Source organism: Littorina saxatilis, linkage group LG12 (genome assembly GCF_037325665.1).
Source record: "Littorina saxatilis isolate snail1 linkage group LG12, US_GU_Lsax_2.0, whole genome shotgun sequence".
Classification (NCBI taxonomy): domain Eukaryota; kingdom Metazoa; phylum Mollusca; class Gastropoda; order Littorinimorpha; family Littorinidae; genus Littorina; species Littorina saxatilis.
In genome coordinates this window covers 14534706-14551781 of record NC_090256.1, presented here as the reverse complement: position 1 = coordinate 14551781, position 17076 = coordinate 14534706, and the positions used below count along the sequence as shown (strand labels likewise).

The following is a 17076-nucleotide window of genomic DNA, read 5'->3' as shown; positions in this document are numbered from 1 at the left end:
GCAAAAAAAAAGGGTTACGTTTCTTTGTAAACGTAATTTAAAAAGTTGTTTAATCTCTAGTAAATTACCGGATTCTGTCTTTTCTGTCAGACGTTCTTTGTGTGTTTGTTATTTTCTGTTTTTTCCTTTGTGTTTCGTTTCGCCACACAGGCCTGATCCCCGCTTTGGGCACAGTATTTCAAGATGTACAGGATGCACATCATCAGTTTAGAAATAAGAGTTTTCCCTGCGCTGGGTAAACAGAAAGAGCACAACCTTGTAAGAAAAAGAAAAACCAAAAAATGCTCCCAGCAAGACCTCCGTGACAACAGGCTGAGGGAGAGGGTTTTAATTTTGTTGAATGCAAATTGGTTGTGTTTTTACCCTGCCTTGTTTGCTTGTACTTTCTTGTTATGTTTTTTGCCGTTCGTTTCTTGCCGTTGCCTTTCTTATCGCTGTGGGTTTTGTTTATTTATTTCTTGTTGCTATGGGGTTTTTTTTATTTTTTTTTTTTAAAGATTCTTTCTTCGTTTGTGCTTCTTGTCTCAGCCTAAATCTCATTACCCGGCGGATGGGCTTTGGTTTGACCTTTTCTCGTGTCCCGCCTCTCTTTGTCTCTTTATCTGTCTGTCTATCTGTCTGTCTGGCTGTCTGTCTGTCTGTCTGTCTGTCTGCCTGCCTGCCTGCCTTGCCTGCCCGCCCGTCCGTCCGTCCGTCCGTCCGTCCGTCGTCTCTCTCTCTCTCTCTCTCTCTCTCTCTCTCTCTCTCTCTCTCTCTCTCTCTCTCTCTCTCTCTCTCTCTCTCTCTCTCTTACGGTGGAGTTCTACAAAGAAATGCTTTTCCGCCGAATTTCTTTTTTTTAACATGTCACTGCCAGAACAAGGAAAGCTAAATACGCCTTTATATAAGGGTGAATTTCTTAACAAAGCTTCGCGTTCATATACTGGTATGATTACAGCTTGCTTTGAGTTTAGAGCATCTCTCATTGTCTGTCAGCACGAGACGTGGAGAAGCTCCGAGAAGGGGAGGAGGCAGTGTAGAAGAGTGGAGAGAGAGAGAGAGAGAGAGAGAGAGAGAGAGAGAGAGAGAGAGAGAGAGAGAGAGAGAGAGAGAGAGAGAGAGAGAGAGAGAGAGAGAGAGAGAGAGAGAGAGAGAGAGAGAGAGAGAGTAAAAACAACAATATACATGTATGCAAAACGAATCAGAAAAGATATTCATTGCTACTTTGGGAATTTAACTTTTGTCTACGACGCGTTCGCTATCAGGCGTGTTTTTGCCTCTTGGGCGCGTGGAGTGGAAGTGTAGGGGAAACTCTGGGGCGGAAGGGTGTGGAGGTGGTTAGGGCCTCCCGGTGCATGCAGGGAAGTATGGAAAGCCGTTTGGCTCATAACCATTACACGCGTAATAAAAAATAAATACACGCGTAATAAATGATTAATACGCGTGTAATAAATGATTAATGCGCGTGTAATTTATCTTTTTTCTTATGCTATGGAATAGCATAATGATTAAATACACGTGTAATAACTATTTCATACGCGTGTAAGAAATGATTATTACGCGTGTATTAATTATTTCTTACACGCGCATGAAATATTTATTACGCGTGTATTAAATATTTTTTACACGCGCATGAAATGATTATTACGCGTGTATTAATTATTTCTTACACGCGCATAAAATATTTATTACGCGTGTATTAAATATTTCTTACACGCGCATGAAATATTTATTACGCGTGTATTTAATCATTTCGTACACGTGTATGACAATTTTATTCCACGTGCATTTAATCATTTCTTACACGCGTATAAACTATTTCCTGCATGTGTATTTAATCATTTCTTACACGTGCATGAAATATTTATTACACGCGTATTTAATCATTTCTTACACGCGCATGAAATAGTTATTACACGCGTATTTAATCATTTCTTACACGCGTAAAAAATGATTATTACACGCGCATTAATCATTTATTACATGCGTATTAATCATTTATTACGCGTGTATTTATTTTTTATTACGCGTGTAATGGTTATGAGCCAAACGGCTTTCCATAGGGAAGACGCTTTCGTGATAGATTGCTTGTTAGTATTGGCTGCACCGCTATGCACCCGCCAGCAGGGTCATTTGCAGGGGAACAGACACACAATCACTTCTCATCAGTGGACACACAGACAATCTTCTTCTTCTTCTGCGTTCGTGGGCTGAAACTCCCACGTACACTCGTGGTTTTTTTTTGCACGAGTGGAATTTTACGTGTATGACCGTTTTTTACCCCGCCATTTAGGCAGCCATACGCCGTTTTCGGAGGAAGCATGCTGGGTATTTTCGTGTTTCTATAACCCACCGAACTCTGACATGGATTACAGGATCTTTTTCGTGCGCACTTGGTCTTGAGCTTGCGTGTACACACGGGGGTGTTCGGACACCGAGGAGAGTCTGCACACGGCAAAGTTGACCCTGAGAAATAAATCTCTCGCCGAACGTGGGGACGAACTCACGCTGACAGCGGCCAACTGGATACAAATCCAGCGCGCTACCGACTGAGCTACATCCCCGCCTCACCCAGACAATGCCACACATGTTCACTGACATGCAGACAGAAGGACAGAGAAAAGGACGGACAGAAGGATAGACAGACGGACAGACAGATGGACAGCGAGAAGGCCGACAGACAGACAGACAGACATACAGAGACAGACAGACATACATACAGAGACAGGCTCCTGCGTCTGTGGTTGTTTTCGCTGGTTACTATCGACATTTACGTCAGAATTAAATTTAGCTTGCAGACTTGCACTGGCGACCTTGACGCGCCCGACTGAGAGCGACGTTCAGCCAATCACGGCTATCACGTGCATTTGGAACAAAGCCCGGTTGCCAAAGCCATTACACTGAAGTATCACAAACATATAAGTTGGTCTGCTGGAGATTCCAACCTTCTTGCACTCAACTTAGTTTGCTTCACTTCGGGGACTAAAACGCCAGCATAGACGCCATACAACCTACCCAGGGTTTATTTACAACTGGAGATGTCCGTGAAACTTTTCAATCTCGGTTCAGTCTTGTGACACTGTGCTGACTGAATGGCATGTGAATGGCCGGCCTGTCTGGTAGGGCCGCTGCCCTTCGCCGGGTGTCCATTATTTGATTTCACGCTGCTCAGTGGTGACTGCCCCGACACAGAGAAAACAGGGCGATGGAGGGATAGGTTGTGCCTTCAGCCTATTTGGCTTTTAGAGATGGGAGGGATAGAGAGACTCGGGGAGAGATAGATAGAGAGAGAGAGAGAGAGAGAGAGAGAGAGAGAGAGAGAGAGAGAGAGAGAGAGAGAGAGACAGAGAGACGGACAGAGAGAGAGACAGACAGAGACAGAGAGAAGAGAGACAGAAAGAGAGACAGACAGAGAGAAAGACAGAGAGAGAGACAGAGACACAGAGAGAGAGACAGAAAGAGAGAGAGAGAGACAGAGAGAGAGACAGAAAGAGAGAGAGAGAGAGAGAGAGAGAGAGAGAGAGAGAGAGAGAGAGAGAGAGAGAGAGAGAGAGAGAGAGAGAGAGAGGTGTCACATTATTTGTGGTGTCAGAACTGTCCAAGTTATCCCAGAAAAAAAATAGTGGTATTGTGCCAGTATCGGCAACTACACGTCATCACTTGCTGAAAACTGCTTCCTCCTTCCCTTCCGATCCTCCCCGTTGCCATCAGAGACCAATACAGTCGATTTCAACAGAACGTTCGTCGCCCCCTACCTCACATCCCTCTTATCTAGTCAGCCCAGAAAACAACCTAAGAATTATTGCAAGATTTGATTTTTTTATGTCTACTTGTAGAGAAAATTTAGCCCTTTAACATAAAAATGATCTAGGAAAATCTACGCTTTATTTACTGAGATAAAATTAAATAAAGCATAATTAATCCCACGTTCTCATTCATTCAGGCAACATTGTACAGCCATAGCGGGAAGGTGTGCGGCGTATCACTCAACACCTTATCAGCGGCATGGTTCAGCTTGCCTTGGCTGCATCCGCTACCATCGTTAGTGAGCCTGTTACAAAGGATGCTACGACCCGTTGGAATGCGTTTGCTTAAAGGCCAACATCCGCGGGAATTTTTCTCCTGGAGCGACCTAAACTTGAACCCGTCGCTATTCTTGGATGTCTGTTTACTTCGTGTTGCACGCAAAAATTGAGCGACTTCCTTGCCGCGTGGATTGACGAAGCTGTTTTATTCTCGTGACTGAAAACACTGCAGTGCGTGCAGTTTTATTCTGTGGGTTCGACAGATTGACTAAATGTTGTAATTTCGCTTTCACGAATCAGGAACCGACAAGGAATAAGATGAAAGTGTTTTTAAATTGATTTCGACAATTTAATTTTGATAATAATTTTTATATATTTAATTTTCAGAGCTTGTTTTTAATCCGAATATAACATATTTATATGTTTTTGGAATCAGCAAATGATGGAGAATAAGATAAACGTAAATTTGGATCGTTTTATAAATGTTTATTTTTTTTTACAATTTTCAGATTTTTAATGACCAAAGTCATTTATTAATTTTTAAGCCACCAAGCTGAAATGCAATACCGAAGTCCGGGCTTCGTCGAAGATTACTTGACCAAAATTTCAACCAATTTGGTTGAAAAATGAGGGCGTGACAGTGCCGCCTCAACTTTCACGAAAAGCCGGATATGACGTCATCAAAGACATTTATCAAAAAAAATGAAAAAAACGTTCGGGGATTTCATACCCAGGAACTCTCATGTCAAATTTTATAAAGATCGGTCCAGTAGTTTAGTCTGAATCGCTCTACACACACACACACACACACACACACACACACAAACACACACACACGCACAGACACACACACATACACCACACCCTCGTTTCGATTCCCCCTCGATGTTAAAATATTTAGTCAAAACTTGACTAAATATAAAAACGCTGGCGCTGGACCCGAGTACTCTTTAGACTGGCTCGCTCCCTCAGTATGAAAGTTTTTGTCTTGTGCACGTGGATTTAAAAAAAAAAAAAAAGAAGATTATTTTTATTTATTTTACACAATTAAAAAAAATTATTAGAGTAAAAAAAACACATTAAAACGTTCATAATAAACAATAGTAAACAACAACAAAAAACACAAAAAACATAGACCACACATGCCGGGAATCGAACCCGGATCACTTTGGCCATAGGTGGACGTGCTACGACAACTTTACTAGAATCACTGTGTCCCTGTCGCTCTCTCTCGTGCTCTCTGTCTCTCTTTCAGTCTCACCGAGACCAAAAACTGCATTGTATAGTTTCTTTGCCGAGACCAAATCCCCACCCGCTGCTGCGCTGCATGGCTGGCTTGCAAATCGTCTCGCATGCGATACGCATGCTTTTCTCGTGATCGGCGGTTCTTTTTGGCGAACTGCCTCGGGTTCAAGTTTAGGTCGCTCCAGGAGAAAAATTCCTGTGGATGTTGGCCTTTAATCGCGTCGTTTCCGCGTTTTTTTGGGCGTCAGTGGTTGAACTTTCACTTCGTGGATGTCGACACTCCAAATCCATGAAGGTCAGTGACTTTTTATCATTCAAATGTACATTTTTGTTCAATCATTTGATGAGTACGTTAGAAAGGTTTACTTGTATTTGAAAGAGGTCTGCTTCCATTCTTTTGTATGGTTCCCCGTTTGCACAGTGTTGCTGTTTTGATCCAATTCCTCACTGATTGTTTTCGATAATTCGGTGTTTTTGTGTGTGCAGCTTCTGATATGGATGAAACAGAAGGGCTTTGCTGTATATGTAAATCTGTATGCAACATCACCATAAAGCCCCTAGACAGTGCAACATTGAGAGTAGAAGGCGCCAGAGGTAAATATTGTTTCACGATAATGAATCAAACAATTGGTGCTTGGTTAAGATTATTAGTGAGGGCAGAATAGTCCGTTTCAATCAATGAAGATTAATACATAAATATTCATGCAGTTTTTGGACATCTCTCTATCTCTCTCAGTCTCAATCTCTCTCTCTCTCTCTCTCTCTCTCTCTCTCTCTCTCTCTCTCTCTCTTCCCGAGCTCTCTTTCTTTGCAAAACACACAACACAACCACACACACACCCACACACACCCACACCGGCCCACACACACACACACACACACACACACACACACGGCACACACACACACACAATGATGTGATTTGCCAAAAAAAATAAAGCGCGTACCTGTGCATTCATTCGATAGAAAAAGGAAATTGGAAATCTGATTATAATGAACCGTAACATAAACGTTATTTTTATTTTAGACCGAAATATGACAAATGAAATTTTACACAGATCTCGACGGTCATAATTGCCAGCGTTATCCCGGAGAACAATGAATGGCTCGTTCTAAGTAAAACATCATTTTCGGGTTTAAAATGCAAATTACGTATAATTAATGAATCGGGTATATATATGAGCAACGGTTTGTGTTTGTCAGTTCATATGTCATGTCTTGTCAACAGGAATCAACAGTGCAAGCAAGAAAAGAGGTGATAGTGTGCAAGCGACCGCGGGAAAACGAGTTCACAAAGAATGTCGTAAACTTTACACCAACACACACGTCATTGAAAGAGACCTGAGAGCACAGAAGAGATTGCATGATGAAGTTGATCAGGCAGGTCCAAGTCTTCGATCACAACAAAATGCCTTTGACTTTGCTACTTGTTGTTTATACTGTGGAACCATGGCGAATCTTGCAGCCAAAAACGCGCCTGACAAAGCCTTCCAGGTTCGTACGTTTTCGTTCCAGGACTCAGTATTTGCCTCGTGCGACAACAGACAGGATGAGTGGTCAGACACAGTGCGGGGGCGACTGGAATATGCGAGAGACTTGCATGCAGCTGATTCTATTTATCACAAAACCTGTGATGTCAACTTCAGGACAGGAAAGCAGATCCCACAGCGGTTTCAAGTCACTTCGTCAACATCATCATCTAAAAGGCCTTGTCAAAGAGGACGACCAAAAGATACAGACAAGAGAAATGCGTACGAACAAACAGTTCAGTACCTATGTGAAAATGATGACGAGCAAATCACCATCGGTGAACTCGTCGAAAAAATGAACGAGTTCTCAGAAGGAAAAACGTACACCCACCAACACATGAAAGACAAACTGTTGGAAACGTTTGCAGACAGAATCATTGTCACGGAAGTAAATGGAGAAGCCAATGTTGTAACATTCCGAACAACAGCTAGAACTCTTCTCCATGACTTTTTTAGCGCTCCCAAAGCAACAAATGACGAAGAAGAAAAGCTTAGGGTAGTGAAGGCTGCGGCTGAGATGATCAGAAACGACGTTAAAGCAGCTGCAACAGCAAGCAGCCACTATCCAACATCCGATGACATAGCGTCCGTGACCAAGAATCTAGATTTTGTTCCTCAGTCTCTTCAGGTTCTGCTTCGCACGATATTTAGTGAGAAGGATGCGGACGTCAAGATTGCTTCAATCGGCCAGGCGATTGTGCAAGCTGCTCGTCCGAGAGTTGTTATTGCCCCATTGCAAGTTGGACTCGGTATCCAAATGCATCACCACTTCGGTTCAAGGTTTCTGATTGATGTTCTCAATACCATGGGATTCACTTCATCCTACACAGAGGTACAAAAGTTCGAAGCAAATGCAGCAGTTTCTCAGAGTACAGACATACCTGGATATCAAAGTTCTTTTCTCCAATACGTCGCTGACAATGTCGACCATAATTCCAGCACCCTTGATGGTCACAACACATTCCATGGGATGGGAATAGTAGTTTCCAAGATTAGCAAACAAGTCCCAGCTTGCTGACGAAATATGGAAAATTGCCAACGTTGACATGCCAGAGCTACCAAAGTGTGATGTTGAAGTCCAATACATCCTGGACGGGGGGGCTCTTCAGCAGCTGATACCTTGGCCTCGAGGTGCAACATTTGCTGCAATAATACGATCTTACGTCCAGTTTGTTCAGCACAGGTTCCAGAATGCAACCGTGGTTTTCGATGGATACAACTCTGGTCCATCTACCAAGGATGTCACTCACATCCGTCGAGCCAAGGGAAAGTGTTCACCTGAAGTCGTCTTCAAGCCGGAAATGTCATTGCAGGCAAGAAAGGATGTGTTTCTCTCCAACAAGAAGAACAAGCAGCGGTTCATTAACCTCCTCTCTGAAGCCCTGGCTGCAAACTTGTGTCCGACGGTGTGTGCTGACGGAGATGCAGACTGCATGATAGTTGCTCAGGCTCTAGAGAGTTCAAAGACACAGGTTACTATTGTTGTAGGAGACGACACTGATTTGCTGGTTCTCCTTTGTCACCATGCCTCAGACAACCATCGTGACATCTTTTTGGAACCAAGCCACAGGACAAGTACCAAGACAGTCAAGCTATGGAATATCAGGCATACCAGGTGTCTTGGCAGTCTATGCCAAGTCCTACCAGTCATCCATGCTGTCAGTGGTTGCGACACAACGTCAAGGCCATTTGGAGTAGGCAAGCGAAGTGCATTTCGCAAATTTCAGAGATCTAAAGAACTCAAGAGTCTGGCTTCCATGTTTCTTACAGACTGTACACCGAGCAACAGCACTGAAGCTGGGGAGAAAATACTTGTCTCACTTTATGATGGAACATCTCCCGACTGCCTGGATGACTTGAGGTACAACATGTTCTGCACGAAAGTTGCAGGGGGAACTTCGTTTTTACAAATGCATTGTCTTCCTCCAACGTCTGCTGCAGCAAAATACCACAGTCTTCGTGTGTATCTACAAGTACAAGAGTGGGCAGGAACTGTCTTGGAACCTCAAGATTGGGGCTGGAAGACAGCTGGAGACAACCTGGTACCCAGTACCACTGATCTCCCTCCAGCACCTTCCAAGCTGCTGTCAGTCATCAGATGCAACTGCAAATCTGACTGTGATACCAAGCGCTGCAGTTGTAGAAAACACGGTCTGGATTGCTCCTCTGTTTGTGGTGAATGCCATGGGCTTGAATGTTCCAACGCTTATGTCATGTGCGCAGACGAGAATGACACAGACGACTAAAAGAGATACAGGGTCCAGGGCACGTGATATGTTCGTGCATATAAGAAATAAGTTGTTTTGTCTTGTGTACAAAGATGCTAATTCAGCAGCAAATAGACATCAATCATACAATGTGTGCAGTTCATTGCCTTTTTCGCACAGAACTGGCATTGTGCTTCAAAAGGAAACTTGCAAGTCTTAAGGTGACATTATTTGTGCAGAGACTGAGTGGACTGCTTCAGAACAAGGTCATACAAATCTGACTCGGCCTTTTTTCAGCCTCTTCAATTCTATTTCAAAGTGAAACTGTATCAATCAAAAGACTCGATGAGCAGCCTACATCAAGACATAAATAACTAAAGACAGTCACAAGCTGTGACTGAGTAGGATAAGTTTTTCTTAGTTATTACTAAAACATTAACACAAAGTCGTGTTTTTTAATTTGTTTGAACGATACCAAAAAATATTATCATTATCATCATCGTGTAAAAGCATTCCTGATGCCAAACCTGAAAACATTAACCAAAAATATGGATTACTTGGTCTACAAAGAGCGCACACGGCTTGATATTCGGGAAAAAAGGTAAGCTTGACCTTGACCTGACCTACTTTTGAAATGGTAAGTTATATTTTCCTAGATCTTTTGTATGTTGTAGCGGTAACATAAAACTATCAAAAAAACTTCACAGAGCAAATCTTGCAATAATTCTGAGGTTCCTATGGTTGAATTCATAGAATGACTGGACACAATTTCTCTCCCTCACGTCGTTACGACGGGGCGATGCCGAAAGGCCAACAAAAAAAACCCGAAAAACAATGATACATGGCCCTAGAACAAACAAAACAAAACACGACATCGACGGGTACACCAACAACACAGTTCCCGAACGTAACATAGTGACTGAAGAGCAATGTTGATCTTGGAAATGGAAGAGACATCTCTACATCACTGACGGTGTCTTCCGTCCTATCTGAATGTTCTTCCTATCCGTCAGTGTTGGACCTTACGACCGTAATATCCGTTCAACAGTGTCGCCACAGCTCTGTCTAATTCTCTCCGCTCCTTGCTAAGTACGTGCTTACAATGCCAATGACGCGGTAAGAGTAGGACAGCGAGGTCGCCAGTTTCCGGAGTCAGGGACTCTCTGAATCGTGATTACTGTGTGTCACCTCCCCTCAAAAGCCTTCGCCTTCATCGCTCATTGACATTGCAAATTGTTGCGTACAAATTATACGTTATTTGTATAGTTGACCCAAATATGACATTTGACACAGATCGGGACAGTCAGTGTTCCTCTGAAACCACACCAGCGGTCGAGGTGAACAATGACGGTTGTTATGTGTGTAAAATGTCCTTTTTTGGTCACAAATACAAATAACATTTATGTATCGATCGATCTTAGTTAGAGTTCCTTTTATTTTGTTCAGATTGAACGCACACACACATGCCCTCTTTTGTAGTCTCGGTTATCCGCCCAAATATAACGTTTAGTCGGACCGAGCCGTCACATAGCTCAAATAAGGAACATTCCATGTTCAATCGATACATTATACGTTATTTGCGTTTTTGACCAAAATATGACATTTTACACAGATCGAGACAGTCATTGTTCTCCGAGACCGCGCTAGCGGTCGAGGTGAACAATGACTGTCGAGATCTGTGTAAAATGTCATATTTTGGTCAAACACGCAAATAACATTTATGTATCGATCGAATTCCTTTCAGGTACTTATGACTTTGTTGTTGTTTTGACGATTGAACGAGCACACACACACATGCATGCAATCCACAGTCATGTATGCAATCAAACACATAAGCTTCATATTTGGGCGTTTCAGGTTGACCGAAACTTCAAAGGAACTACAAAACACACGTCATGTACTCACTTTGTTGTTGTTTTGACATTGAACAGCACACACACATGCAATCAAACACATGACGTTTTTTTTTGTTGAGTTCCTTTGAAGTTTCGGTCAACCTGAAAAGCCAAATTATAAAGTTTTGTCGGCCTCTGACGTCACATGACTCAAAGAAGGGAAATCCAATCTCCAATCGATACATTACCAGCTATTGTGTTTTCAGCGTAGCAATAGGGCCCGATATTTAGACGAGACAAGTATAATGCCGACGAGTCGAAGACGAGTCGCATTATACTTGTTCGAGTCTAAATATCGGACCCTATTGCTACGATGAAAACACAATAGCGTTTATATAGCTATTCTGACATTAAATTCTGTGTTAAAATCATGTTTTTGTCAGCAAATGAGTACCAGAATGGTCCATGTCGTTGATTGCAGACGACGGTTCCCTTTCCGCATGAAGCCACGGAAATAACCGAACATTGAAAAAAACCACGGACATGTATTACGGAGAAAACTCGAGATAACCGGATGTTTGGCATTACGTCAATATGCTAGTAATCATATGACGTCATGACGTATCATGCTTGCCTACGTATATTGTATGTTCGAAAGTCTGACTTCTGTTAGGAATTCGCGTGGTGAAGACTGCGGTAAATCTGTAGATGATAAGAGAACAAGGATTGTCTCAGAAGAAACGACTAAATGTTTCAGACCGGTAACTTCATTTCAACATTGCACGACGTTCTATGTGACAGGAGAGTTTGCTGATTTTGTGTTAAACATTGGAGAGATCGTCTGCTAGAATCAGAGATAGGTCGCTTCAGATTGCAGCTTCTGGAAATTTGCAAGGTTTGTTGCCTGTTAAAGAACTGGATTTTACACGTAATGTATGTCATGTACAGTAAGCAACAACAAAAACACACACAAAGCAAATGGCATCGTCTGTCGACTAGTCACAGAAACAAACCTGGCGAGGTATGCGTGTACTTTATACACGTGGAAGAAACCGGAACCATGCGTCTTTGTTATCGACAATATGCTTTTGGATATTGAGTAAAATGGCCGACTTCCGCCGCATTATGCTTTGATGATCGGAAGAGACCATCCAATCACAGCCCCCGAATTCCCCCACGTGTTCATCAGAATAGCTATATTGCATTGTCAGATGCCATACGCATTTGAGCTATTGCTGTGCATTGTATGTACGCAAATTACTCAAGTCAACGCGACCCCTACAGCCAACTTTTGACAAAACGATCACATTGGAGAGAGAGAGAGAGAGAGAGAGAGAGAGAGAGAGAGAGAGAGAGAGAGAGAGAGAGAGAGAGAGAGAGAGAGAGAGAGAGAGAGAGAGAGAGAGAGAGAGAGAGAGAGAGAATCCAAAGCATCACCATTACTGTATAATCATCCTCATTTCATTAATCATCCAAAATTATATTTTATAAGTTTGGATGATTGATGAGATGAGGATGATTCTAATGGTGATGCTATGGATTTCCAATTTGATTTGAGACTTGGATTTCCCCTATGTCCTTCATCCTTCAAAGATGTTCATACTTTTATTCCGATCCTATAACAACCATGCCCGCAGCATGACGAAACGCACTAACACGTCTATATCTGTCTCCTCATATCCTCCCTTTCCTTTTATTCCAATACTGAAAGAATAACTTAAATTGAGCTTCAAATCCGATCGCTATTTTTAGCCAACGCAGAAACAAGAACGACGCGAGTTATACCATCACCGTCACCACCTCTCTGTCTCTGTCTCTGTCTCTGTCTCATATTGAAAGTATCAAATAAGATAAAGGACAGATTACTTCATCTCCGCGAAGACCTAAATTCAACATTCCGATCCTCGCTGATACACCCCCCCCCTCCCCCCCCTGTTCCGTCCCTCCTCCCTTCCCGTCTTGTGTCATCCTCCGTGATGAGTGATTTAATCTGATTTAACGGAGCTCAATATGGTCCCCTCCATCGATTTTTCTCGTGGAGACTCCCCCCGTCAACAAAGTGATTTGGTTAGTGGCGTGCTAACAGCCAGTCATCGCTGAAAAGGCTGGGATGCGCGTGCAACATGTGCTGCCTTCAGGTCACTGTTAGATCGATGGACACTGAAAGGAACCGACCTGCACCCGCTGCCGACAGGCCGCAGGGTATCGGCCACTCGGCTGTTGACCAGAATGAATCGTCCTGTATCAGCCACTCGGCCACTTCTCTGCCGACACGAACAGGTGCTATAGGTACGGCTTCTTGGCTGCCGATGTTGAAAAACCCGCTCCGTATCGGCCATTCTGCCACTTGGCTGTCGGCGAGAAATAAAGCGCCTTGTATCGGACACTCTGCCACTTCTCTGCAGACACGAAAAGGCGTTAGGTATCTGCAACTTGGCTGCCGATGATAAAAACACCGCTCTGTGTCGGCCATTCCGCTACTTGGCTGTCCACGAAAAAAAGAAGCCCTCTGTATTGGCCTCGCGGCAAATTTGCTGCCGGTGTAAATAGAACAGCCTTTCTTTGGGCACTTGGCCACTTTGCCACCGACGTGAAGGCCCTGTGCTGCCCTGGGCTCTGGGACTGAAGTGGGAGCTGTTGAATTCGATAAAACTCCGGCTTTAATTTGTTATCATGCAGCGCCAGTTTGGAAAATAATGGTCGTGGAAAGAAAAAAATCTGTCGACAAGCTTGCAGAACACAAAAAGCAGCGGTCGGAGCAGCTGCTGAATAGCTCAGAAACACTTCAACCATCCATCTTACGCCAACCCTCTCCCGCTTACATATTTCTTTTAGTGCACCAATTTGGCTGGTGAGCAAAACGAGAGTAGACGCCTTGCTAACCATGCGTGGGCCGCTACATACGTGCACGCCTTTCTCGCTCTGCTCACTGCTGTGATCATGGAGTGAAGCCGTGCCCTGTAAAGGAAGTCTGCGCCTCCATCCCATCCCCTTGGCTTCCTGTTCATATGTCAACACGGCCTGTCTCCCTGTCCTGCTTCTGTAGGCAACGTGTAAGAAGCATGTTTTTCTGCTTCTTGCCCCTCCTTTCATTGTCTTCTTGCCCCTCCTCTTGCCCCTCCTTTCATTGTCTTCTTGCCCCTCCTTTCATTGTCTTCTTGCCCCTCCTTTCATTGTCTTCTTGCCCTTCTTCCAGAAACTTCCGGTTCCAGTGCCGGCCCTTCTTCCAGACACTTCCGGTACCAGTGCTGGCCTTTCTTCCAGACACTTCCGGTTCCATTGACGGCCCTTCTTTCAGACACTTCCGGTACCAGTGCTGGCCCTTCTTCCAGAAACTTCCGGTTCCAGTGCCGGCCCTTCTTCCAGACACTTCCGGTACCAGTGCTGGCCCTTCTTCCAGACACTTCCGGTACCAGTGCTGCCCCTTCTTCCAGAAAATTCCGGTACCAGTGCTGGCCCTTCTTCCAGATACTTCCGGTACCAGTGCCGGCCCTTCTTCCAGACACTTCCGGCCCTTCATTCACATGCTTCCGGCTGCATTGCTGGTCCTTTCTTCTAGATACTTCCAGTGCCAGTTCTAAACAAAGATTAATCTCATAACAGGACTTACACTCGCAGCGCATGCTACACCAAGAGTATGATACCCCCCTCCCGGCTTGCTGACAGTGAACACTATGCGTGACCCCCCCCCCCCCCCCTTCATTTATTAAACGTACCATGTTCGCAGGAGAACCTGACGACCAGCCGCCTAGCCCGGGCCAGAGAGTTGTGACAGTGCACGCTGAAGACATCCTTCAGGCCAAGCAAGGCGCAGGACGCCCGGCCCTCACACAGCGCGAACAGCGTGTCCAGGATGAAGGGCGCACAGTCATGACTGCCGTCGGCACAGCGCACGGTATGCACGTGAACCACGTGACCCGCGCCACACGTCAGCTTGGCCCCGTCGTCAGCACACACGTCGCTCTCTAACACGGCCCCGGCTTCTGGAACACACGAGGGAAGACTCTTAGTCTGAGTTGAATACACAAAGAACACCAACAAACAAAAACAAAACAAAAACACCCGGTCAGCTCATGATGGCTTGAAGTTTTCTTTAGTCCTATGACGTCATTCCGGTCGGTGAAGATCGTCATCCCTCCCCCTAGTGACATCAGAGAGCAGAAGCAGAGACTCATGAGGTCTTGAATTCTTGTAAGAATCGTTCAGATTTCATAATATCCCCTCCCTTGGCAGGAGGCTAAAGCACAAGCCAGATTCCGTATCTTATTGCTTTTACAAAGAAACAAGGCGAAAAATGTGTGACTAAACTCCATGAAATAAAACGGAAACCAGCTGCAAAGGAAGCGATTTGATGGCACGTTTTTCGATGCAATAGGTGGGGGGGAAGGGGCATCACAAAACGTATCCTGCTAATCACGACCAACAGGCCACCCTGTCTGCGAAAAGTACAGAGAATTGTTCCCACACAAATCCCAGCCACTGTCTGAACCGCTGGAAGCACCGCCTCCGTTAAACTGTACATACATCTCCTTAATATCCCATACAAACATCACGTGTAATATTCTCTTATTACCACAAAGAAAGTCAAAAGTCAAGCTGTTATGTGAACAATTCCACGTATCGCCTTGTCTCGTAACGCCCTTACCCGGTGGGTATAAAGCAGACCTGCCAATTAAAGGGCCGTGTGAAATTTCACCCTCAGCTGTTTCTGAAATGATCGATACTTTGCTGTCTAGACACTGGCAGTTAAATGAATTCAGATTACACATTTACAGACAAGGGACAAAAATCAAATGACTTCAGTTTGCAAGTTTGTTTGTTTTTAATTTTACATGGTAACCTTCTACATCTCTTTTATAAAAAAATAATTACAAAACAAAAGGAAACACATTTTCAACGGCACTGCGGAAAAGGGATGGAATGGAGGTGAGCAGGTAAGAACGGGGAGGTGGCTGGCAGGTGTTAGAGAGAGAGAGAGAGAGAGAGAGAGAGAGAGAGAGAGAGAGAGAGAGAGAGAGAGAGAGAGAGAGAATTGAATTGAACTTTATTTAACAAGGATTAAGATTTAAGGCTACGAGAGAGAGAGAGAGAGAGAGAGAGAGAGAGAGAGAGAGAGAGAGAGAGAGAGAGAGAGAGAGGGAGAGCGAGAGAGAGGGAGAGAGAGAGAGGGAGAGAGAGAGAGGGAGAGAGAGAGAAAAAGGTAGATATGGGTGAGAGTCATGTGTGGCACCTAGGTGGGTTTTTATCCTAAAACATCTTAACTCATTTACATGTAGACCTTAACCTTTCTAGCGCGTGTATGTCCAAACGTCACCACTCGAAGCTTGCTTACCATCAGACTAGGCCTACTTATCACATAATTATGTACAGATCTCTTGCGTTTGTTCGTTCCTTCCATTACCCTTTAGTCTATTTGCCTCTAAACCTTATGCTCTAGTTCAAGAATGTTCACATTTTATTTTGTTTACCTTCAGATCCAAGTTCAACCATTGCACCGAGACAATGGTAAGTTAAGGCAAAGATTGCATCGTTCGCTAGACGGGCGCTGTGGCGGGGTGGTAAGACGTCGGCCTTCTAATCGGAAGGTCGTGAGTTCGAATCCCGGCCGCGGCCGCCTGGTGGGTTAAGTGTGGAGGTTATTCCGATCTCCCAGGTCAACTTATGTGCAGACCTGCTTGTGCCTTAACCCCCTTTGTGTGCACACGCAAGCACAAGACCAAGTGCGCACGGAAAAGATCCTGTGATTCATGTCAGAGTTCGGTGGGTTATAGAAACACGAAAATACCCAGCATGCTTCCTCCGAAAGCGGCGTATGGCTGCCTAAATGGCGGGGTAAAAACGGTCATACACGTAAAATTCCACTCGTGCACAAACACGGGTGTACGTGGGAGTTTCAGCCCACGAACGCAGAAGAAGAAGAAGAAGAAGCAGCGTTCGCTGTCCTACAACCATTGATGTGAGACAACACTGACCGCTGTGAGAGACGACCTTAACGTGCGGCGCAGGGTCTGCTGTCTGTCATTTCACGGTCCGGTGGATCCGGGAAACCCGTTGTCAAGGTGATTGACGACACGCAGCCTGCCATCGATAAAAAAAAAAACCACCTTTGAGCGCTCTTCTTCTCTCCTACACCCAATGGCTTCTCGTTAAACTTATCTTCTTCAATCAAAACAAGAAAGACTGAACCCTTTTAAAAGCCTAACGGTACATCACATCTTTTTCCGCTAAGTGGCGTTTTGAGATTTTAAAACAAGTC

At 44.4% G+C, this 17076-nt stretch overlaps 1 protein-coding gene across 1 annotated transcript in view; it reads right to left on the bottom strand.

The window, feature by feature from the left end:
• LOC138981314 (uncharacterized) overlaps positions 1–17076 on the bottom strand; it is a 125731-nt gene that overhangs the window by 24484 nt on the left and 84171 nt on the right. The window contains exon 2 of the mRNA XM_070354187.1: positions 14537–14803. Within this exon, the coding sequence (XP_070210288.1) occupies positions 14537–14803 (267 nt within the window). The remainder of the gene's footprint in view (positions 1–14536; positions 14804–17076) is intronic.